Source organism: Dermacentor silvarum, chromosome 4 (genome assembly GCF_013339745.2).
Source record: "Dermacentor silvarum isolate Dsil-2018 chromosome 4, BIME_Dsil_1.4, whole genome shotgun sequence".
In the NCBI taxonomy this organism is placed as follows: Eukaryota; Metazoa; Arthropoda; class Arachnida; order Ixodida; family Ixodidae; genus Dermacentor; species Dermacentor silvarum.
In genome coordinates this window covers 13,697,066-13,721,145 of record NC_051157.2, presented here as the reverse complement: position 1 = coordinate 13,721,145, position 24,080 = coordinate 13,697,066, and the positions used below count along the sequence as shown (strand labels likewise).

General features: G+C 43.2%; 1 protein-coding gene and 1 long non-coding RNA gene across 3 annotated transcripts in view; one reads left to right on the top strand and one right to left on the bottom strand.

Moving 5' to 3' along the window:
* The window catches only part of LOC119449474 (rho guanine nucleotide exchange factor 17), a 157,390-nt gene extending 134,202 nt beyond the window's left edge, over positions 1–23,188 (top strand). For both annotated transcript variants that reach the window (XM_037712656.2, XM_049665234.1), the window contains 12 exons: positions 292–401; positions 535–626; positions 3,305–3,572; positions 6,938–7,069; positions 8,500–8,552; positions 9,725–9,833; positions 10,016–10,102; positions 10,183–10,250; positions 11,818–11,966; positions 18,308–18,482; positions 19,559–19,729; positions 22,240–23,188. In XM_037712656.2, the coding sequence (XP_037568584.1) occupies positions 292–401; positions 535–626; positions 3,305–3,572; positions 6,938–7,069; positions 8,500–8,552; positions 9,725–9,833; positions 10,016–10,102; positions 10,183–10,250; positions 11,818–11,966; positions 18,308–18,482; positions 19,559–19,729; positions 22,240–22,538 (1,713 nt within the window). In that variant the 3' untranslated portion in view covers positions 22,539–23,188. The remainder of the gene's footprint in view (positions 1–291; positions 402–534; positions 627–3,304; positions 3,573–6,937; positions 7,070–8,499; positions 8,553–9,724; positions 9,834–10,015; positions 10,103–10,182; positions 10,251–11,817; positions 11,967–18,307; positions 18,483–19,558; positions 19,730–22,239) is intronic.
* A 36-nt stretch (positions 23,189–23,224) lies between these two features.
* On the bottom strand, positions 23,225–23,858 carry LOC125944646 (uncharacterized). The gene is made up of 2 exons (XR_007466323.1): positions 23,717–23,858; positions 23,225–23,319 (listed from the first exon to the last, which is right to left on the bottom strand). It is a non-coding gene; the product is annotated as an uncharacterized LOC125944646 (long non-coding RNA).
* Positions 23,859–24,080: the final 222 nt, after the last annotated feature.

Here is a 24,080-nt window from a genome sequence, read left to right as displayed (position 1 = left end):
AGTCCCCTGGTCGAAACATTGGCTCCAACCTGAGGCTTCCTCTGTTTGGCCAATCTTGATTGCCTCAAGTCTCCATTTTCCAGTGAACTCTTTGTCTTGTTTGGGTTTTTTTATAGGTGTAATATTATTGAGTCTGAATTCAATGCAAGAAACATAATTTTTCAATAAACCACAGGAGTATTGATTGCTTGTGGGTGCTTCAGTTTCCTGTTCCGAATAGGGAGACCGCAGTTGTTCCATTGCAGCTTGACATGCATATAAATTGACAAATAACACTTTTTTTTTTCACAGACCCTGGATGATGCAGTAAAAGAAATTACAAATTGCTTGAACAAGCAGCTTGCTGAGCGGCAAAGCTATGACTTGCAGCTTCTGAACTTGCAGCTCTCAGTAACCACTCCGTAAGTGTCCCAAGTACATGAAATGTGTTTGGCTCAACCGTGCTCAAAGCAAATTTGCTTCTTGCAGTGTAACAATAAGCTGTAAACAGAGTAATGCAGAGACTATATATGGGATTCTCTAATACTATTACAGAGAGGGTGTTGAGAACATAGCCATTATATTCCCTTCCACGGAGAAACGGTCCTCGTGGGAAGTTGCCTTCAATGAAGCCAAGCAGAAACTTGGTGAGTAGGAGATTTTTAGAACTCATAGAATATTGGTGTGCAAATTCACACTGCAAGCTTGAAATGTGCACATTTCCATAGTATTTATGTTTTAACAATTTATTTCAAGACATATTAGTCCAACATGTACTGTGATACATTTAATTGTATCATGATCATTGGTGTTTCAAATGGAAGTAAAGCATATGGAATAGTTGCTGAAGGAAGGTTTGAGAATTATTATGTGAAACTTCAAGGAAGCACCTCAAGAAGCATGAATGAGTCATAACTTGCTATTTTAGTATAAGTACCGAGAGTAAAAACGAATCTGTAATATACAAATTATGTGCCTTTCTCGTAGTTCTTGCTTCTGTAAATCAGACCATCAAAAAAAAAAGAAAAAAAATGTAGATTTGTTGGCATTAATATTAGCCAGAGTGATGCCCATGCTATGGAAGAAAGCTGTGGTTTTGCAAATGTGAAAACGAGTAAGCACCTGTTGTGCAGAGAGCATTTGTTTTTACTCATTGCAGCAAGCATCTGGTTCCTTTTTTTACTGCAATCTTTAGGCTCCTGAAGCAATGGTTGTTAGGTTGGCGAGCCTGTACGAGCCTCCTCATACTTGATTATTGTGTTCGATTCGCTTTTCTGTGCAGGTAAGCTGTTCTATTCATGCACCTTCAACTGGTGCTGGAGCCTTCACATGCTTTGTACAGTACTTGTACAGTACTCTACAGTAAAGTAGTCTCAAACAGTATTGTACATTAATGAATGAGGGCATTTGCATGGTGGGTGTTCAGAAAGCATGAGATTTGACTGCTAGTCAAGCTTCTGTCGATGGTAGGTCTGAAATCGACTGTGTGCTTTTATGGAAGTGAATACTCCACAAGGTAGGAAGGATCGCCCATAATAAGTTGTACATGCGTTGTTGAAACGCTGATGGAAAAAGGCAGCCCATGGCAGAAAAAAATTAATTTGCACTTGGTATTAGTCAAACACAATCATCAAAATAACAGACTCCTGAGCATTTACCGATGTTTGAGACATCGTTAAAACGGTGTAGACGATTGGAAATTTAACCAACCTGACAGAAGCTTGTGTGTCTTCACTGTTGCTCTCATTTAAAAGTAATGTTGCCGAGTTGACTGAAGCACAAATTTTGTGTTTTTTGATTGAGTTAGTGCCAATGCCACTGGAGGCTAGTTTCCATGATACCTCCTGTCGAAGTATTATTTTTCAAGACTCCCCAATGTGCCCAAAATGATCAAATCTGACAAAAAGTTAAAGTGCAGTCGTCATTTGATATGGTTCATGGCGTTGCTTGTGGAAGAATTCGAACAGCAACGTTTCACAACATGTTGAAAAACTGTTGATCAAATTTATCTATATTCTTGGGCCTCGTAAGGAAAGAGTTAAAGTGATTCTCCTGGACACAATATTTGCTTGTCAACATACCGGAAAGTTGAATTATTGGTTGCCCTGAGTGTTCATTGGTTGTAAAAACAGTGCTCTGCTACTGAAACATAAGGTCATGGGTTCGTTTCCAGATTGTGGAGGTGGCTGCATTTCGAGGGGGGCGGAATCTGAGGATGCCCATGTGCTAAAATTTAGATGTACACGGTGGTCCTTTATGAAAGGGAACACGCAAGCGCGTGGCCTCTGCTCTGCGGAGGCTGCTTAGAGTGCCAGCAAGTAGCATGAAGAGGAAGCACATCTGCTTGTGGCATCATCTATTGGTGACCAGAGTAACCAGGCACGGCTGCTAGGCAAGTGCTTGCCGACTCCCTCCCATGCTAGACGGATGCGCAAGGGGCGGGGCCTGCAGCACAGCGTCTGCTGCTAGCAAACTGCGCTCGGTACGCTAGCGCAATGAAAATGGGGAAGTGTCAACATATGCCCGCTACACTCTTAAAAAGTTAGTACCCTTCGGGCCTTATCTTGTCCCACAACGATAACCGTCATCTGTCTTGGGCACCCTTCCTTTCTTTAATGCTGCGTGCCCGGTACTTCCAGGTCATGAACGACATTCACGTCATCAGCGTGACATAGCATTCTCGACAGTCAAGTGCTGATAATTCCAGCAACCGCTTGCCTATCGGCCATGCCTGGTTATTCTAGCCGCCAATAGATAACGTCGAAAGTGGACATACTTCATCTTGCTGCCACTGGCTGGTGCTCTAAGCGGCTGCCACAGCGTGCAGGCCATGTGCTCGCGCGTTTATTTTTCGAAAGGACCACCGTGTACATTAGAGAACCACAGGTAACCAAAATTAATCCGTACAGCATTTTTCATAGCCTGTGTGCTTGCTGCTTTGGGATGAAGCCCCGTAACTGAATTGATTGAGGTTACTTTGATAAACCTTCATTTGGCATTGCTTAAATCAGAATACAGCCTAAATTCAATGCAGTGAACACAGAGTGCATTATCAGATAGAATGAAGTAAGTCTAAAGTTTTTTGCCAATATTAGAACGTAACAAATCTATGCTACAACGACTATCAGATATAATGAAGGTATTTTTACGTCAGATGCAACTTTGTTACCACAAGATTTGACTACTCGTATTTTCTATGAACGAACCTGTATTTTAATGCTACCTGAAAGCCATCTAATACCGATGATCCCTGTGTTACAAAAAACTCAAATTTGAACAGTGCAAAGGGCAGGCAGTCATTGATGGACTGAATTTGTTGGTGCAGCGCTGTCCACAGACCGGCGGCCACCCCCAGAGTTCCTGCATCCTGTGCCAATCCGCAAGACTCGGGCGGGACTGCAGTTCACGTGCGCAGTGGCCACCCTGGGCCTCAATGCCCATGGCCTGCGAGACGTTTGGGTCTGCAACAGCGATGGCTACGTGGGCCAAGTGTGTGTGCTCAGCCTCCAACCGGAGCCCACGGTCATGTCCTGCAATGGTGTCTGCAATGCCCGCATCCTCTGCATCGCTTCCATCCCAGCGGCCAGCCCAGTGTGAGCAGCCTGCCATTGCCACGCAGTCATTATAAATTCTATGCAGCCGCAACAAAGAAAACTTGCATTAGCCAAAACTAGCTTGTCTGGTCCTCAGCTTGACTGATCTTTTCCGTCTGGGTTGCAGCAATGAATAAGACATGCACTGTTGCATTATTCTTGTATGTCTTTCTTGTTTCATTTCTGAATTAAGTTTTCTTAACGTCATTTTATTATCAAGTACATCAACACTCTAAGTCCTTTTTGTTGCATCAGTTTTTTTCATATATCCCTCATCACACATTGTACTTGTACACTGTACAGCCCCTGTCAAACTTCAGCCGAGTAATGAAGACAGACATATAGTGTCATAACTTTAATAGACACCTGCTGTAAGAAGCAAACATTGATTACTTTGGAAGGAAGATGTGTTAAGTTAGTACACCCATAGGCATTCTAACCAGAAACCACCAGCACACCTTCAGGAGAAACAAAAAAGCACTTGCCAGAGTCCTTTAATACATTTTTTTTTTTACTGGTCACAAAACTTCAGGCCAAGCTTGCTTTAGAGACAGAAGCTGCCACTAGAGGCACCACTGCAGCTAAGGAGCCGATGGTTGCTGCAGGTTTCATCGGCTTGCTTTGGCTGTTTTCGTTACTAGGAGAGCTTGCGCACATGGTTTTGCAGTCACCTTTTAGAGCTATTTCACATTATTGGCTTCCACTCACTTGTATGGACAGATATATATGCAAAGCTTCACAATGAAATTATAGCTTGCAGAGAATTCGAGCAACGAGAGGACGCATTCTTGTGACAGTGTATTGGCAGTGTGAAGGAATCGTCGTCCTAAAGTGGTCTGCTGTGTCACACCTAAATATTTCTGAAAGCTCTTACTTTACAAGTTTACTTACGGGTATCTTACGACATCACAGCTTAGCTCGGAATAGCAACCGCCGTGCTTGCTAGAAGACGCTGTTAAAAGCAACCGTGCAGCACTTGCGATGCTCTCGTGGCTTACCTCCATGTAGGGGCGTCGCTATAGACTTACGCCTGAGGCTCCCCGATAAGTTGCAGCACTTTTGCTACTGTCAGCACAGCATAGGCAGCAAAGGCATCTTTATCAGGTTTTACAAAAACGACCATGTGCACTTCATTAGTCCCACTATATTGCATAGTTTATGTTTTAATTACAGCTCTGAAGCGCAGCCCAGAATAATCTTTACCAGAAAACTTGGGAATGTGCTGAACGCCAATTGTTCTCGAAGGCTGAACAGTTAAATGACACAAGTGCTGCAGGACTTGGTCATTACCACACACAATTTGCCTGAGAGAGTGCTCAATGATTAGTGTAGTGCATCGCCAAGATGTCCAGCTGCACCTGTCACTTGGTCAAAAGTTGGATAAAGTAACATAGTAACATTGTGTGGTTTATTGGTGAGGAACAGCCTTACGCGAGTTGACGTGATTGAGGTTATATGCAAAGCACTGAAATTAAACGTTTACTAAACAGTTTGCTCTTTAAATGACAGAACAAAAAGGAATTGGTGAGTTGAAGTCATAACCTATTTCAACAGCGCAGCCACAGCATGCAAGCACGGAGTAGTAATAAACCAGTCAAAAGAAGAAATGTGTGCAACAGCGATGGGCCTTCACCACATGAAAAAATATATTTACTTGTGAAGGAAATAAACTAAATTTCGATCTCGCGTGGTTTCACAATCACTTTCGTGATCGCACGCAATGGGTGAACGATAAGCAGGTTGGAACATTCTATAGTTCACCTGGTTGGTCCAGCTGGTTGGAACATTCGGAGCTACACTGGATTGGAGGCACTCTTTGTGCTGCAAACATCACAACAGTGCATTGTACGACACTCATAATCACGAATGATGTCTTCTGAGTGAAAATGCTTCTCGCACACGCAACTGTTCGGGGAGTTGAATGAGAAGCTCCCAGTATTTTGCCATGGTATAGCCTGTTTCCACTTCTCGCACCATTCAGCATCACTGGGCAAAGTGAACAATGACACTTTTCGTCCATCCCTCTTTAGCTGGGTAAATAGTGCGGGGCACAACAAGTCTTCCGCATCGCTCGTCAAGCTCCTGAGGACTATTCGAGCTTCTCCGCACATGGTGCGAGGCAGAAAGAGCACATAAAGCCGCAGCAAGAACACCATCGTAACACATCAGCCAACCTACCCAGATGCTGCACTGCTTGCGAAGTGCCCTTTACGACCGGTGGCGCCACCACGCGGTCGCACTTGGCAGTGTACAAAGCTCCCCCATTAACTGAGAAGTCTTGTGACCGGTACAAATGCTTAAAGACTGTGATATGACAAAGCCTGTACATGGGAGTCATAAATTGGAACTCAAATTCAAAGTGCCACTGCCCTTTAAGTGCAGCTCTTATTGAAGAAGAAACAAAGCACATCCCATTCACTTGGAATAAGGTCCATGATCGTCAGTTTTACCGAGCAAGCTACTCCCCAAGCATCAAAAGCTGTTTTGGAATACCTCTGTATATATTTGAGGTTACAAATTCATAAATGCTCTTACTGTGCCTTAAGACAACACAGAATAGCAAGTTCTAGCTGTTCATCTCTCAGCATGAGTGCCTGTCATAGTACAGTGAACTCTCGCTTGAGTGAACTTCGAGATCCCAGGAAATATAGTTCACTTGACTGAAAGTTCACTAAACTGAATATTCACTAGAATATGAAACAGCATAGGGAACAGCAGACATCAAGCCAAAAGTGTGAAATGCAATTTATGGAGTTATGGGTTATGGAGCGTAACAGTTACGTTGCAGCCAATCTCACTTAAAAAAAAAAAAACACTGAAGGATTTTGAGCTTTTCTGATAGAGACAACCGCTTCCGTTTCGTCGAACTCATTACAAAAGTGGGCGCATGGCGCGTGAACTGCAATCTGCTGTTGTTATCCGAAACGAAGATAGCTGAACAAAACCGCTGAAAAAAAAAAAAATAGACACAACACATGGCTCGTTTTCGTCTCCTGCATGGCTGCTTTGCCTCGGCAGCACTGTAAGCACAAGCGATGTTGCACCGCCGCCACTGGAGGGGCGATTTGAGGGCCGCAGGCATCGGCTACGCCAACGCTGCTGAGTGCAAAACTTCGTTGAACTGATTTAAAAAATTAGCCCGGGTCCACTAATAAAGTTCGTTAAACTGAAATATTGCCTATTCAGAAATGAATTTAACTGAAAGATTTTTGCATGGGATGCATAGGAAAACAGCCGAGGACTTTCTAAAAGTTTGTTATTCTGAAATATTCGTTAAACCGACGTTCGTACAACTGAGAGTTTACTCTATTTGCTTTGTGAGCTGCCGAGCTTTTCAATTTATCTTGGTTGTGCTTTCCACACAGGTTGTCGTCAATGGGACGCAGGAAGTCACTTGTACCTGAATCAAATGCGCTTGCTAGCACAGACGCAGAGAGCAAGGAGCAGGAGTCCGCAGCAGCCCAGCCAAACAACAATGGCAACATACAGCTTGACAGGTAAGAACTTCAGCTCATTTCAGCCTATCTGATGTACACCCATATTAACGAGAACACCTAATTTGTAATCAAACAGTGAATGCTGCAAATGTATACTTAAGAACCTCACTTACTGTTATTGGCTATATAGCTCTCATGTTGAAAAATACTTCTCGTGAAACTTTTATTACCTATATTGGAACATAGAAAATCACTGGCTTAAAACGTAATCTGGTGTTCCTTTCCGTATTGGCATACTGTCCCTGTCAAAAAAAGCAATTGACTCCAATTGGGAAATTTCCAATCGTAAATTAGTACATAACTGGACCAATTGTACCAACTGGAACGTGACCAATTGGTTTCTGTTGGATCAATTGTACCCAATGGGTGCTAATTGGTTTGAAACCAATTGGTTCGAATGAACAATTGCACCAATGGGCAATACCAACACACATATATACCCCACAAAGCAAACCTAAATAGGATTCCAGCTGTGAGAAACAGGTTTGCTACAGCCTTAGTACTGCATGCATATATAGCTATAACTCATTCCAGTTTCCTTGAATGGGTTCATGAACTGCAAGTATGATTTCCCAGTTGGTTACGTTCTAGCTAGTTTATTCCTATTGGTAGTCCAATTAGACTCAGTTGGGAATGTAAGGCGGGCCTAGCTGGTTCAAACTGGCAAATCCAATTGGACTCAATTGGTTACATCCCTGACTCAATCGTAACCAATTTGGAGGTAAGGATTTTCCAATGGACCCAGTTGATTCCAATTGGCAACTCCAATCGTACTCAATTGGTTTCACTTTGACTCTATCGTAATCAGTTGGAACTGGGGATTTTCCAGTCGGTTCCAATTGGGTCCAGTTCATTTCAATTGGCAAATCCGATTGGTTTCTCCTCTGACCCAATCTTAAACGGTTGGAAGTAAGGATTTTGATTTGTTCGGTGCTACTCTTTTACTGTAGTCTTGTGAAAAACTTATTAGGGGAGTTCTCTATAACATGACTGGTGAAGTCAAAACTTTTGATGGAAGAACCTATGGTTCGGGCTGTACATGACAAAATGTCAACAACGTACGATGGTGACCGCAAAAAATAAAAGATAAAACCAACTCAAGAGATCTTTGCGCTCCCACAGGGACCAGTGTTCATTCTTAAAGTGTGTGTAGAAGTGATTCATTTCAAGGATTTAGACGAATTCCTGGGGGACTTGTTTTATTTGTTAACAAGGTATCCGAATGGGAACTGAAACATCCATTTGATTTTAGTTTTTCTTTCCTTATGTTTGCCGTTCTATATGTCTTCAACTTTGTCCTTCAGTGGACATAAATATAGGCTGATGATGATGATGATGTCTTCAACTTTACCATACTGTGCTTGGTGTGAACCCTTAAACATTTTCTGTCAGTATTGCATGATGTAATATCTGCTTCTGATAACTTTCAGTGAATCTAGTGAAGATGAAGAGGAGGAAGAAGAGGCAAACAGTGAATCTCAAGGTATGAAGCAGTGCTTTAATGCTGCAATAAAGTGTACCCTATTTACTCGCATAATGAACGCACTCACGTAATTAATGCACGTCCCACTTTTCCAATCAAGCAGTGTGTTTTTTTTCCCCTTGCATAATGAATGCACCCTGAACTTGCTGCCGTGAAGCAGGAGAGACAAGGTACGATTTGGCGTCTGATATGGCGTCCAACGGGTACGGTTGTATCGGATGCCCTATCGGACACCGAATCGTGCTGTGTCTCCTATTTTTATTGCGATAGCAATTATATGAACACTTCAGGCGCATTTCTGCCTTTAGCGCCGACGATTGTGCCTCAATCTATCGCGTTCGAGGGAGGAAAGCTGGAAGGAAAAGCACCGTATTCCGTTGCATGCATGGCGTCAGGGTAGGGAAGGGAGCGCCTCAGAGCGCGTGCCTTATCTTGAAAGCGATCTGCGTCGGGGGCTGAGTCTAAATGCGATGGCGGCTTATAACTTTTGTGCGTGCTCCGTTCTTGCCGCTCAGTTTGCGTTGAAGCGTTAAACAGCGCATAGGTCACTTCACTCGCTGTTGCTGCCGCGCTTCCTCATGCCAGCGTTTTGACAGTGAGTGTTTGCGGTCATCGAGTGTGATGTGTTCATGCTTGCCTGTGCGCGCTGACCCATGCTTATAATTTACATAGTTAGCGAATGTATGCAAGTTTATACGGCCTATAAAACTATTATCCTTACTTTGTGTAGCTATCTATACATATGCTATCGCAGTGGATGGTTCAGCTTTCAGGCGAAACTGCGACTTTTTTAGCGGTGGCCACGAAAAAAAAGATCACTCAAAATTTGGCCCCTCATAATGAATGCACCCCCCAACTTTGCACATATTTTTCGGGAAAAAAAGTGCATTCAATATACAAGTAAATATGGTATCACTTTCATTAGGACTTGAAGTGTAAAGACTGTTAACTGCTTCTACTTATTAAGTGCACATAATACTGCTTCTGTTGAACTGCTTCTATTTATGAAGTGTGCATTCGAATATATGTTAATTGTCATTGTGTTCTTCTGCTACAAAATGTTTAATTAGGTTGAGCTTGAATAATAGGAAAGTTGACTGTGTTTTAGCATTGCAGGCTGTGCTGACCTTTTGTTCATCATTTTGTTTTTGTTCATCTTTCTTCTTTTTTAGAAGAAGAACATCAAACAAAGCCACAGGAAAGCTCTAAAGTGCCAAAGGAAGAAGTTGAAGAAACTGACAATCACTTTCCTACCATGTGGTTAGGAACTGAAGATGGCTGGTAAGATGTGCTTATATCATTATATCTAGCACTGATCCAGGCATGATAATACAAGCATAAAATATCTGATGTGGCTGTGTCTCAGTAACAATGTGCATGCTGTCTGAAGATTTTAATTCTCCAGTACTGTTCCGACATTTCCTTATCTGAAGACTTGTGCTTAGCAACATTTTTTCTTGCAGCATCCACGTCTATAATTGTAATGATAATATCAGGATAAAGAAGAACAAGATGAAGGTGCAGCACTCAGCAGCAGTTCATTGCATCATGTACGTTTCTTTGGAACTCTGTTTATATTCTCAAGAGGCAAAAAAGGTGTGATGCCTCATAGTATGTCATTACTTTGCAGATACCTTGACAACCGTGTATTTGTATCATTGTCAAGTGGGGAAATTGCAATCTACAGAAGAGAGCCTGGTAAGGTGGCACCATTACTCATCTCAGAAAGAGTATTGCATGTGCAAACAAGGGATATATAGCAATGTATTGACAAGGAATAGCTTGTAGCTAACTCGACATGTGTTACAATAACTGCATTACATACAAAGCTCCAACTGCCAATGCACGAATGCAGGGCCAGTAATGTGGGCAGCACTTTCATGCAGCAGCTGCTGGCATTACTGGTGATGTCACACAAGGCTTTTAATGAAATCATACAGCATCTTGCATTTCTATAGGTATCAGAAACTTAAGAAGCCAAATGCACAAATTACATTTCGCCAGCAAGCAACACAATTAATGAATGCTCGTGACTATTACATGGAATCGATTTGGCATCCTCATTGTGTCTTTCATTTAGTTGCTGTCATTACAAGCACTGGTGTGAATAGCTTGTCTTTAGAACGAAGGGAATGATATGTACATGAGGGAAGCAAGGCAGGCAATGATTACCTGATGCCCACTAAAGAAGGCACAGATTTGTGTCATAATGCCTATTCTCTGGTCAAACTCGCAGATCAAAGGACACGGGCAACTTGAAACTGTTCCATATGTGTTTGTGATATGACAGCACTGAATAATAAGTGCAAGTTTCATATCCCTTCATTTCTGAAGAAATACTTTGGAATGATTTCATTTTAAATCCTTGGTAATGTTTCAGCTAGTAATATGGAGCTAGAGCTCACTGGTTAATGTGTTAGAAGTTGTTGGGAGGGAGGACAAGCTACCTGGAGGCTAGGCTTGCTATAGTGGTGCACCTGCATGCGACTACTGTGGGCTAATCAGTCTCTTTTCTCCTGCAATACATGTTGTTATCTTCACCAATAGCTTTTGTGTTTGTTACGACCAAATGTTATGACGGCAATTTTGCAAGTTGTAAGCAGCTTATGGCATTGCACAGCTGCTGGTAAAAATTTAGGACATGCAAGCAAAGAAAGAATGGTTGTGCAGCTTTAGTGTTAGGCTTGCGTATGCCGTTTAGTGTCATGAAATTGCTCAAGTGGATGGCACACTCCTTGATCCTGGGATGCAGGCTTATGCTGCAAGAAATTCAGCTTTCTTCTTTTTCTTTTTTGTGACTACTCTATCCCAAAAACTTCTAGGAACAACATAAAAATGGGCAAAGTAGCATAATCACTGCTGTAAGCCATACCACGTATGTGAATGCAACGAGACATCATCTGGATGGCTGTATTGCTATTGTATTGTGGTCGCCCTTTAAAATTCTGTTAAGCTGGATTTTTTTTACAAGCTCTAGAGTGAGGGCACTTTTTTTTTCATAAATTTGGTACACTTCTGTTAAGCTGAACTATCGTTTAGATAGACAGATTTTCACAGTCACTTCATGTATGCCTAGATATTAAGTGGAGTCTACTGTAGTTTGTAACACGTGACATGGCCCATGCCAGTCACTGTAGCCATGGCTTACACATCTTCCAGTGCTGCAGGTATAGCATGCAACTTAATTGTGTCACATTGTTTTGGCCAACTGTACTTGTTGCTATGCAAGAACAGCTTTGTCAGTTACTATAATGGCACTTTTCAGGAGGTGGGTGGAACACGAGCGATCCTCAGAAAGTTCAAGTGGGAAGCAGTGTGGCACCAGTGCTGCGAATGCTGGCTGTTGCTGGGAAGTTATGGTGCGGCTGCCAAAACTACATCAAGGTTCTCAGCACTGCATCCTTAGAAGTAGAGGTATGTTGAAATGGCATCACGTGCATTCCAACAATTCCATTATTCACATAGAAGACACGTGGAGTCCATGCCATTTTGTTTTGTCGAGTTCCTAAGACGCCCAAGTTAAGGGAAAACATAGCTCAATACAGACTGCCATTTTAAGTGCGTTCGCATCCTTAGGGTACTTCACGTACTTTCTGGGGGCTAAGTATCTATGTATGTTTGTATCTAACCATCTTCCCGCCTAGTGTGTGCTGCTCTTCAATGTGCGTCTTTGACGCCAACTTGGGTAACTAGATATGTGCCACTGGGAATGTGCAGCTCTACAATGACAAAAAAGATTGTTTAAATTTTTCCCATGCCGAGCGGAATTGAACCCACGTCACAAGGGTTCCTCAAGAACAGCAACCTGACGCTTTCTCAGGCTCTGCCACAAATGCACTGGGTATGCACGTGCCGGTTTTCAATGAACGTCGTTCACGCCAACGCTTAGCCAGCTGCGCCATGAATGCACTGGGTATGTGCCGCTCTTCAGTGGACCTCTCACTAACTTGGGTCACTGGGTATGCGGCACTGGGCGAGCAAGGGAACAATTCTCGGCGTTCGCAGGCACCGGCACGCCAAGCTTCTCAAGTCTCGGAGGCCAAGGGCAGACTTCTCGGCAGCGCTGCTAGATGGTGCAGTGTGTCCAGAAATAAGCGCGAGAGAGAAGCTCGGTTGCCACATAACGTGTTTCTAAGTGCTTGCATGCAGCTTGTGCGCCACGCATTTCGGAGGCCACGTCCTAGTCTGCAGTATTTTTCTCATTTTGCAAAGTCAATTAATTAACCCTTTAAGACGCCGTGTACACAATTGTATACGCCAAGAAAGTGCGTCAACAGCAATAGCATTGATGAAAGTAATGGTACTTAAAATGTGTCGCATACATCTTTAATCAGTTCTGGTTTGAATAACGGGTTCCAAATGACTTAATAAAACGAGTGGGAAGGTAGAATGCTGTGTGTACTTGCTCGGTGCGAAGTATGTCGTAGTATGTAGTGGTTGTACTCAATTCACTGTTTTTCACAGTTTGTGACATCAGGCATAATTTCAAGTGCCTAGATGGGGGGGCTCTTCAAGCCTGCTAGGCATGAAATAGTTGATGTTCTCACACGTAATGTTCCTGTAGTGAGTTTTCGCATGGAGTTTATGTTCTGTAAACTAGACAAAACTCACTAAAGAAATTAAAATTTTTGATCTATTCTGCAGATGGATGCTTTTTATGATTCTGAATATGCAAGAAATGCGGAGAAAGCAAGTTTTCAGTCAACAGGATTCATTGGCGTCTGAAAGGGTTAATATAAACTAATTGCCTAACTTCTTAAATATTGGCTTCACCAAGAGAGTGTCAATACGAAAGTTCTAGATCACATTTAAAAATGGCTAACTGAAGTGTTTGCAACTAAGTACCATTGATGGAGCTTCTTGTAATTGCCTTTAAAGAAAGCGCACGAAATACAAAAACAAGCGCGTGATAGCACAACTATTTCAGCGCCACTATTTCAGCGCGCCCCGACGACAGACCAATAAAGGACATTGTTTGCGGGCTTTTTTCGAGACTCACTCGCATGCCCTATTGCGATTGGATGCACACAGCGAGTGGCGGTGATGAAGGTGTCTCGCGCTTCATGGTGACGAGGCGTAAACAAATCATTCGCTCCACTTGTGGAATGAAGCCCGAACACACAAGGCAAAAAAAATTATGTATAAATAAATAAAAAAATAATGTTTGGGCTTAAGTAAATGATGAGGGCAGAACTCTTTAATTGGGAGGAAAATGCAATTGTCATGTTCTTCTATTCGTTCGTGATCCTATCTTACTAGCGGGAGTTGCTGGCACGTACCTTGAGGCCACCGGAAACGCTAAGCCCGTCCTGAAACTGTTGCAGAAATATGCGGATGTAGTTTCTTGATCGGTCGTCTGGGAGCGCTGAAATAATGGTGCTATGTCGCGCTTGTTTTTGTATTTCGCAGGCTTTCTTTAAAGGCAATTACAAGAACCTCCATCAATGGTACTTAGTTGCAAACACTTCAGTCGGCCATATTTAATTGTGATCTACAACTTTCGTAGTGGCACTTTCTTGGTGAAGCCCATAATTAAAAAGTTAGGCAATTAGTTTATACTAATTAATTGACTTTGAAAAATGAAAAAAAATACCGCTGACTAGGACACGCGATCCTCAACACCACTGAGTTGGTTTGAGCCTCCTAACACACTCCATCGTTTTTAAAACATTGGCTATATTTAGCTGGGACACCCTGTATATATATCTATACAATGACAAACACAAAAAGCAGTGATGCATACATAGCTATCATAACAAGAACTGAGCATATAAAAGGCACAAATAAACAAACACATTGTGCTAAAGTAGCAACTCTGTGGAGTGGCAACAGCGGCTTACTGTAGTGACCCTCGGAACATCCACTGTCAGATGTATAGAGTAGAGGTCTGTGAGCGGCTGGAGGATTAAAAAATAGTTATTTTTTGGCAACTTGGAGCTAAGAAAATTATTTTGAAAATGGCAACATTTGAAAATAACCACACAAGTAAATTATATTGCACCGGAGTGTGAAAAAAGCACACAGCTATTTCATGACAAGAACATACCCGACATCATAAAAGAGGCATTTATGGTCATGCTACCTACACACAACTGATGATGCATGAATTGCTCTGCTCAGCTGAAATCATTACACGCAAATAAAATTGAATTTTCACAACACTGTTGGTATACAATGATACTATATGACCACACCGAAACCAGAAATGAGCAGAAAAAAAAGCACTATAACACAAGAAACATTTGGTAGAATAGGTTTCCAGATTAATTTAGACTGCCTGGTGTTCTTCCACATGCACCAATGAAAATGTAAAAATGCATACATTTGCCTCCACTGAAATATGGCTGTTGTGGCCATATTGGTTGTGGACAGGTCTATGTGGACGCTGTCAGCGTAGCACGAAGATGCCGAGCGCGCAAGCTGGTAGTACACGTTAAGTAGGCCTACTGTGTGAATAGAGCAACCAGGATAGCAATCAAGATTTCATATTTCTCAACCCTAAATTTGTTGAAAAGTGTACGAAACATGCATGTAAGTTCATGCGGGCATCAGCTTGTTGCTTGGAAATGTTCTCCATATCGGTGAGTAACAAGTCGGCTGACTGCCTGCAACCCTGCTGGAACCAGCAGCTACCGGTTTCAGCTACTGGTTCCATCACCTGTTGGTTCCATCACCTACTGGTCTCAGTAGCTGCTGGGAATGTGCTAATAAACCAGCACTACTGGAACCAGTAAAAAACCAGCAGGAAACCAGCAGGAAATTTGCACCTTGGTTACCACAATAACGTGCTTGGTAGGCCAGAAAAAGCGTAATAACTAAAGACGGGTGGCAATGCCTCCTTGAAGTTCCTGCACCAGCTCACCGTGACGTCATGGATTTTGACAGCATCTTCTAAGGCCTAGTTAATTCTTTAGCAGTAAAGATTGACTGCATTTTGTTCTAAAGGAGCCTAAGATTGAATATGGCGAGCTTCGGGAACAGTTACTGAGCCAACGTGGCCTAAATACGAAAATGCACTTTGAATCTGTGACGTCACAGCGACCTACTGGCATTGGAGATTTGGCGCCAAATTCAAAAACTGATACTTTGACCTTAATTGTCTCTTCTAATGATCCACTTATTATTTCGAAGCTAACTAGTACAACAGAGTTTTCAAAGAACGCTTTATCCGTCTGAACTGATTTAATGTTTTGCTTTAGTGTCCCTTTAAGAGAGGTATCGTACACAATGTAATCAGGTAAAAATTGTCCTGCCCTGCCTTCTTCCTCATCCGTCCATCTTGTTCTTCCCCTTTCATCGTTTAAAGGCAGCAAACTTTCTGTCAACTCTGTAAAGAGAATGTGGAATCGTATCAAACCACTGGAATGCATACATATTTTTTAAATACTAGTGTATAGCACGTCATCATCTAATAGCACACCACTCAATTAGAAATGTTGATGCCATCCATTTAATTGGTGCTCACATGAGATTCATGTATGTCATGTATAGTACAATGACAGATCACAAGATATGTTATGATATGCTATCTCCTTTCAAAAGTTGTTCTTTAGGAATTTGGCATGTAGTAGGTCCCATTACATGTGCCTGTAGCTTTGATCTAGTTGTGTAGGTAGTCGTTCTGCTGTACTAACAGTTATGAAGTTACTGTGAATACCTATTGCAAGATTGTGTGTTTTTTTTTTACATTATCATTTCACTTTTAGAGTACCACCATCTGCACAAGCTGCGATGTTTAGCAGGAGCTCAATAGCATTTCTCAGGGTGCGTGCAGGTCCTTGAAATCCTTGAAAACCCTTGAAATTGAAAAGTGTGCTTTCAAGGCCCTTGAAAGTCCTGGAATTTTTTTCCTTCCTTGAAAATCCTTGAATTTCGTGAGCAATGCACTCTGATATCGACATTGCGACCTCCTTTCTGTGGTAGATCAGTGTCGATCTGAAAAATTCCCCATTTCAGAAACAATACGCCAGCACGAGCAGACATGGTTCCGTTTTGCAGAAGTGCACAGAAAAAATAAAAGGCTTCACCGCGTCAAACTGTGAACGGAGCGAGAGACCCGTGCTGCGCTTCGGTGCTGGCTCAGCTGGCAGTGTTTATAAAGCCCCTGAAACTTCGTTTGAGGGGCCTTAAGAGTTTACACTGATTTCCTCATCCTATCGTTCGTTTCACTCCTAGCCCATCGCTCTGCCTTGTCCCACTTTCCCTCTTGCGCGCGAGGTGAAGCTAGTGAAGCTAAAGAGAGCTATAGTGGAGCAACTTTATCACTGATGCTCAGTGCCTTTGCGCCTTTGGGTGGAGATTTGTTATAATATTATTATGCTGAATGTTTTGGAAATGTTTGATGAACCAACCCAGCTAATACTGCAGAAGCCTGAGCAGCTGTTGTGAGTGTTCGTTGTGTGAACTTTTAACATTGCGGACTTGAGAAATGATGAAGACATGTTTTACAAAATTGCAATATACATCTATTTGTTATAATATAATGGATGTGTAGCAAGACAAGTGATCAAGGCTAGACATTATTAACATCATTGGGATATACATTTATTTCTTTTTATTTTAGTGCAATATCCCTATGCTGAATGTTTTGAATATTCTTGGTGAACTTTACCCAGCCTATACTGGAGAAACCTCAGCCGCTGTTGTAAGCGTTCATTTTGTGTTGTGATCTTGAGAAGTTATCAAGGCTAGACATTTTTATTATAATTGTGATATACATACAATTATTTATTGTAAGTGCAATAAAACTAGTCATTTTTGGAAATGTTAGAGTAAAGAAATCCTACTTTGGATGCCGCTTGAGTCCTTGAAAAACTTGTGACAGGTCCTGGAAAGTCCTGGAATATCCTTGAATTTTTGCCTTGGAAACCTGTACGAACACTGATTTCTTGCTCACGACTGCTTTATAGCACTCAGCTTGTCAAGCACTCTATATTGCGATCTGTTAATAGATACGTGTAAGCATGTGGCTGATGGTACTGTCCTTGCCATTTACTGATGACCGCCAGCGCTAGTGCCAAGGATTTGGGCATGACTGCGAATAGTAGACACCCACTGCTGACACAAACTGATAACATAGGTATCGGAGCAATTGTTTCACAAGTGCGTTATGTAAAACGCATGCATTCGGTCAACCGCTATGAAGCTGCGCTGTCTATGAGGTCGCCTGGTTCCCCTCATGCAGCAACCTGCAGCTTTTACGTCTAGTCACCCCCGCAACATTATTGCAAATAAATTCAGTTCAATTCAAATAAAAATTTAGGCGCAGTGTAATATTATGTTGCCCCTGGAAAATATTTTTGACACTTATTGCATCCCAGCAAATGTTCCACTTGGAACCTACTCGCCTTGCCCACTTGCTACAGACTAGTGCTCTCAAGAACCAACAAAAAGGAATTGATGCCTGTTACAAATTGGGCAATAAATGAGCTCAACTCATGGTCATCTGGTATTACATACCTTTAGCAAGACATCTTTGCACTGCAAGAACAATGTTTCTCTTGAGTCAGACAGAGCACTTGTAAGCTGTTGGTGTTTTCCTATTACTTTTCTTTCAAAAGCTGTGGGTACTACCTGCCCCTAATGAGTCTGTGCTTTTGGTGGGTCAGTGATATGCGCAACATAAAACTTGTTACCAAAGAAACATTGTTAGGTAGTATTTTGATTTGCATTCCTTGTGTATGTTTAATGTTTTAATGTACCAAAAGCTTCAAACTAAATCTGGAGTACAATGTAGCTCTTGTTCTTTATTACAGCATTCTTTCCAAGTAAGCAGCGACTCATCACGAGCTGTGCTGTGTATGGTAACATCCGGCCTTGGTGTCTGGCTGGCCATCCAGCATAGCGCGGTCATCCGGCTATTCCACGCCACCACTTACGAGTGCCTGCAGGATGTGAACATTGCACCTGCTGTAACCAAAATGCTTTCAGGTATGCATGTGAAACTTTCCTTTTCATGCTCATCAAATAGTGGTTGATGTTGAAGACCATTTCTTACACAGCTGTGTAGAGAGAACAGGTGACGTAGCTGCTAAATAAGTGTTGTTTGAAAACTGAGCATTCATTACTAGTGCAAGGAAATTTATGCAAATGGCAACAAGGCATAGATAACAATTAAAGGAAATGTAATTTTAAGAAATTCGTGATGCAAAAAAAAAAACAGTAATGAAAAAAAAAAAACACTGCATAAGGAAGGCATAAAAACGAAGAAATGTTTGATAAAACAATGAGTAAATTGGCCAGGACTGCCAAAAAAAAAAAAAAAGCCTACTCAGGTCTTGTCCAGTAACATAATCTCTTGATTTGGTCAGTGCACTTGAAAGCTGGCAAGCAAACTGTGTTCTTTTCACTGCAATAAATAGGCCTCTGCAAGCTCATGAACGTGCTGATCAGTGTGTGCATTGATACAGTAGACTTCCGGTTAATTCAACTTTCAGTTTTTTGGTTAATTCGATTGGTCTTGGCCAGTGCCCACAGATTTCTATGCGTCCAAACTTTATTTTGATCATGAGATGGGCCTTCACCCGATAACTTGAACTTGACTGGTTGGCGCGCTTATGCCTGGCCCCATTGGTGACCCTAATCAGGGCCCCAAGAGCTACAGTGTCTATCTTGGTGGTGCTTAGGTTTACAGAGAATGCGTCAAAGATGTGTTATCCCCTGCCGAAAATGCAGATTTTTGTAAAAAATGTAAAAATAATGTAATAATAAGTAATGTAAAAAATAAATATGATCATGAATTTAAATGTTTATGTGAATATTCAGTGGCACCTCGTTGATATGATTCTGCGTAATACGTTTTTTGGGATACGTTTTTTTTCTTTTCCTGATAAAACAATTTCGTTGGATAATATACGTTGGATGATACGATTTTCGGATGATATGCTTTATTTCCTAGTTCCCGTGAAGATCGTATCAATGAGGTTCCACTGTATATAGCTTACACTGCAAGCCTGTCATGTGCACTGGCATACTGTGGGCTCAATTTTCTTCCTTCCGCCTTGCAGCATGTGATGACATAATCCGACAGCACAAAGCGGCGTGCCTCCGGGTCACTGCCCTGCTGGCCTGCAAGGACCTGCTCTGGGTTGGCACCAGTGCGGGTGTGCTGCTCACCCTCCCCCTCCCCCATCTCACCTCGAGCACCAGTCGTTTGGGCAGCCTGCCCAACATTGTCGGTGAGGCCGCACAGCTTTGCGGTGTGCAAATACACTGTAATGCATTTGGCAGTCGTTGAAAAGTGATGAGTAGTCTAGCTTAACGAAATCCGTGAAAAGGCATATGGAGTGCTTCAGTGGGCATACTGGCTCAAATTGTTAGAATTAGGAGATTTGACATAAAATTCCATGCCTTTCTTTCTTTGTGTCCCATTTGTTTGTGCACTTCTTAGCAATAAATTCGGGCCAACTCACTGAGCCGTTTACTCTATTAAAGAAATTATAATTTCTGCTGGCCAGAATTTACAACAGTGGCTGACATCAAAAGCTGTGCTATAATTGCCAACGAGCCCATTAATTGACTAAATTCAGCTAAGTAAACTTTATTTAATAACCTTAGTGCACATGTTGCATCTGTGGAATTGAAGCCAGTTCAGTGCTCAAGGCGTGTACCTTTGGAAGGAATCCTGAGTTTTGCTAACTGGTGAGAATGCAATGCGAAAAGAACAAGGACAAAGAACATGCAGTACACATCAGTACGAGCAACATCCTGTGTACTGTGTGTTATTTGTCCTTGTACCTATTTCACTGCATCGTCACCAGTTAGTTATGAGCCAACTTTCCCGAATCAGTCCTGAGATTGGCATCATTTTTGATATACAGTTAAACCTGGATATACCAAAATTGACAAATTCCCGAAAAACTTTGTTATAAAGAGGATTTCATTATATGAAGGTTCGGCACGAAAATTCGAAAAAGAAACGCTTACCGTATTTACTCGATTCTTACCGCTTACCGATGGCGTCGTAGCGTTGTATAAGGCCCGTTTGAGTGTCATGAGGGTCGCTACGGTCGGCAAAGCTGCTTGGGCACCTTTATTCTTCGCGTGAAATGGCATTGTGAGTTGGCGCAGTCGGGGCGACCAACGCGCGAATGGGTCAGGAGCCAATTCGGCGCTGGGCCTGTCGAGGCCGTCGGAAGCCGCTGGTTACGTTGGCTGCGCCGGTGCACTTTTTGCCAACGTGACGTAATGTGCGCGCGCGCTATGGCGCACACGCAATGTTTTTTTTTTTCCTTCGGCAACATCAACTGGAAAAGGAGAGTGCCGGCTTGGCGGGCTAGGCCAGCTGCAGCAAGTGGCGGGTTCAGGTTTGAATGAAGGGAGGGGGAAAGGTCACGCCCATGGCGGCAAGATTGCCGGGTCGAGGGATGCAGGCCTGCCTCGTGCACGCACGCACACATGCGCTCGCTCTCACCTCACAGTCGCTGTGAATTCGAGTGCACCAAGTGCGCCGCCGCCGCTTCGCATTCTGTCGCGGTGGAGAAGGTGCTTCCTGTTGCTGCTCGCGCAAAAATGACAAAATTTGGGGCGAAATCTCTAGGTTGTCGGTGGGGAAAATTCGTTATTTCGAGGGGGTCTCCCGCTGCCACTTCATTACGTAGAGGTCTGAAATACATGTGCTTCTATGGAGTAATGGCGGGGAACGGAAAAACTTCGTTATATCCAGGAATTCGGTATATGGAGGTTTGTTATAAGCAGGTTTAACCATGCCATGGTGTTGCATGAAGTCCATAGGACACCTAGCCATAAACCGCAGCCTCTGTGGTAAGAAAGTAGCATAAACAGCAGACTCTGGTTGTACAAAACTGCCGGCACTGGCTTTACAGCCAAAAATAACTACACTAATTAAATTAAAGCCAGAATGGGCTTCAGTTAATGCGCACCAATAAGTGAAATGATTACATACCTTGTACAAATAGAATGCACCTTTTGGGAAACTTTACCTAGGCAGAAGGTGTACCAAAATACCGTGACCTTCACCACCTGTTGCACTACAAACGAAAGAGCATCAAATCAGTTGGACATCATCACATCATCACATCAGTGTGGTAGAGAATTACACAATTTTTTGCAGCCTAGTAATAGTATGGCAGTGACTTGCATCCTTTTTTTTTGCACCCTTGCTTTAATAGTACATTAACAACACTCAATCTTTCCAAACAAAGGAATCTTTTAAGACTTCCGCGCCCTCTGCTTTAACAAAACATTGGGTATAAGGAGCACCTTTTCTAGTGCAGAAGGCAGTGATGTTGTTAGAAAAAGCTTATTTAACAAAATTAAATGTAGGCATGGCATTATAAAGCTTCTTCAGCAAGAACAGCATGTCCCCGTTAAAGTGTTTATTCAAACATGACCTTAGTTATGATCCTGACCAACCCAGTCAGGCATCGATAATCCTTCTAGGTTGACAACCTTTTCTAGCCCTAACCGATGAGAAAGGCAGGCTACTTGTGAGGGCTGTAGATGTCATTCCCAATCATTCTGGAAAGTTGCAGAAGTGGGCATGTGGAAGAGTTGTTGAGAGGCAAGGAGCTTTCTAGGACAGCTAACTTTATAGTATACATGTATTGCAAACAAGCTGAGATTCATTCTTAGTAGGGTAAAACTGTCCGAAACTGAGCTCCAAAATTTTAAGGAAAGATATATTTAGTCACACAAGGCTGCTCAGATGGTGCCTCTAAACACCCAGGCGTGCCTCACGGTCACACGGGCCACGTACGGTTCCTGACGGCTGTGGAGACGACGGAGCCCGCGGGGAGCCGGCACCACCACCACCGGTCACTGCGGTGCTCGCGTGACAGTGGCGCCGCGTCAGCATCGGTGGCAGCTTCGATGGCCGGCAGGAGGGCATCCCTCACGCCGGCCGCGGGCTGCCGCCTGTTGATCATCAGCGGCGGCGACGGCTACGAGGACTTCCGCAGCGCCGGACTGAGCGAGGCCGCCGGCCGAGACGACAGCACCAACCACCTCTTGCTGTGGCAAGTGTGATGACGACGAGGTCTCGCGGATCGCGCCTGTGGGAACTCACCGTAGTGCAGGGTCACGGGGAACAGCCTCTCGGAGCACCACAGCCGACTCACTTATTCGCCTAGCCTGTGGTTAGTTACAAGCGGCTTATGTGTACCAGAAGTATGGTATTTGCCTTTGACGGCAAGGCTGTTTTCTTGCACTCAGTTTAGCATAGCTGCTGAAATGCCACCTCACTCTCAAGCTTTGTTAGAGATTATGATCGGAATTTCCTAATGAAATCTGAATGAGCATACCTACATATAGTACCTGTTCTTGAGGGCCATAGTGTGCCGTTATTGGTGCAGAGGCTGGTGTTGAGAGAATGGCAACTAGCCAAGAAAGCAGCAAAGGCAGTGCTCTGTAGTCTCAAGTTCTCAGTTGCCGCGTGAAAAAATCTGGTTTTCATGACAGTGAGCAGAAGCTGGAAGGGGATGAATGAAGAGAGCACACAGTGTGTTAACATTTCGTGCTTTCCATGATGAACCCAGTTTTTCACATCGTCGCTCATTTTTTCGCATATGTATTCAAATCTCTACTTTCCTCACCTCATGTCTACACCAGAGTTTGTGTATTGAATTAAAAAAAAAGTGACTTTGAAAAATTTAATTGCTTGCAACCTGACACTGAACATGTAGGGAGTCAAGAAAGGCTTTTTTTTTTAATTAAAAAAAATTGTTTTTCCGCTCTGTGCAGTTTCGTTGAATGCTGACTAATTGCGCATCTTATCGTCCATGGCAGCTTAGATGCAGTTGGTAGAGCACTGCACGGGCTCAGGCTTACCCGAAAGCCCGGGCCGGGCCGGGTAGAGCAGTTTTTTCACGGGCTCGGGCCAGGCTCGGGCACGGAGTGTGCTTTTTGACCCGGGCCCGGGCCGGGCTCGGGCTTTCTGCGAAGTATTCTCGGGCTTCTCAACTCTGAAAAACATGTATTTTTCGGTCTCGGGCCGGGTTCGGGCCGGTTTCGAGCCGGGCTCGGGCCGGGCTCGGGCTTAAGGTAAAGGGGTGGCGGGCCGGGCCGGGCGGGTAACGTAGATTATTTCCGGGCCCGGGCCGGGCCCGGGTCTCGCCATAAAAGTTTTGATCGGGCTCGGGCGGGCCGCCCAATGTAGAAACGGGCAAAAATCGGCCCGTGCAGTGCTCTAGCAGTTGGTCTATCACATTTTGTGCATGTCAGCCCACACCAAAAGTTCGGGACAAAGTGGCAATGCGAGTTATAATCGAGGGTTGCCTTTAGGTTTGGCTTCACTGCAATTTGATTCATGTTACTATGAAGCCGCATCTGAAGGCGAAATTCTCATTATAAAACGGCACCTAAAACCAAAGTTGGTATAAATGCATTGCACGCCGCTGAGGATTCACACTGTAGTTGAACAAAGAGCAGTAGTGAACGCAGCAATGATTGCCATATATAAACAAAAATTTTTCTAAAGCCACATAAAAATTTGAACATTCTTTTATTTTGTGCAGCTGTTGTCCCCTTCCTTCTCCAAGGACTGTAACTGAGTGTGCAGGTTATACACAG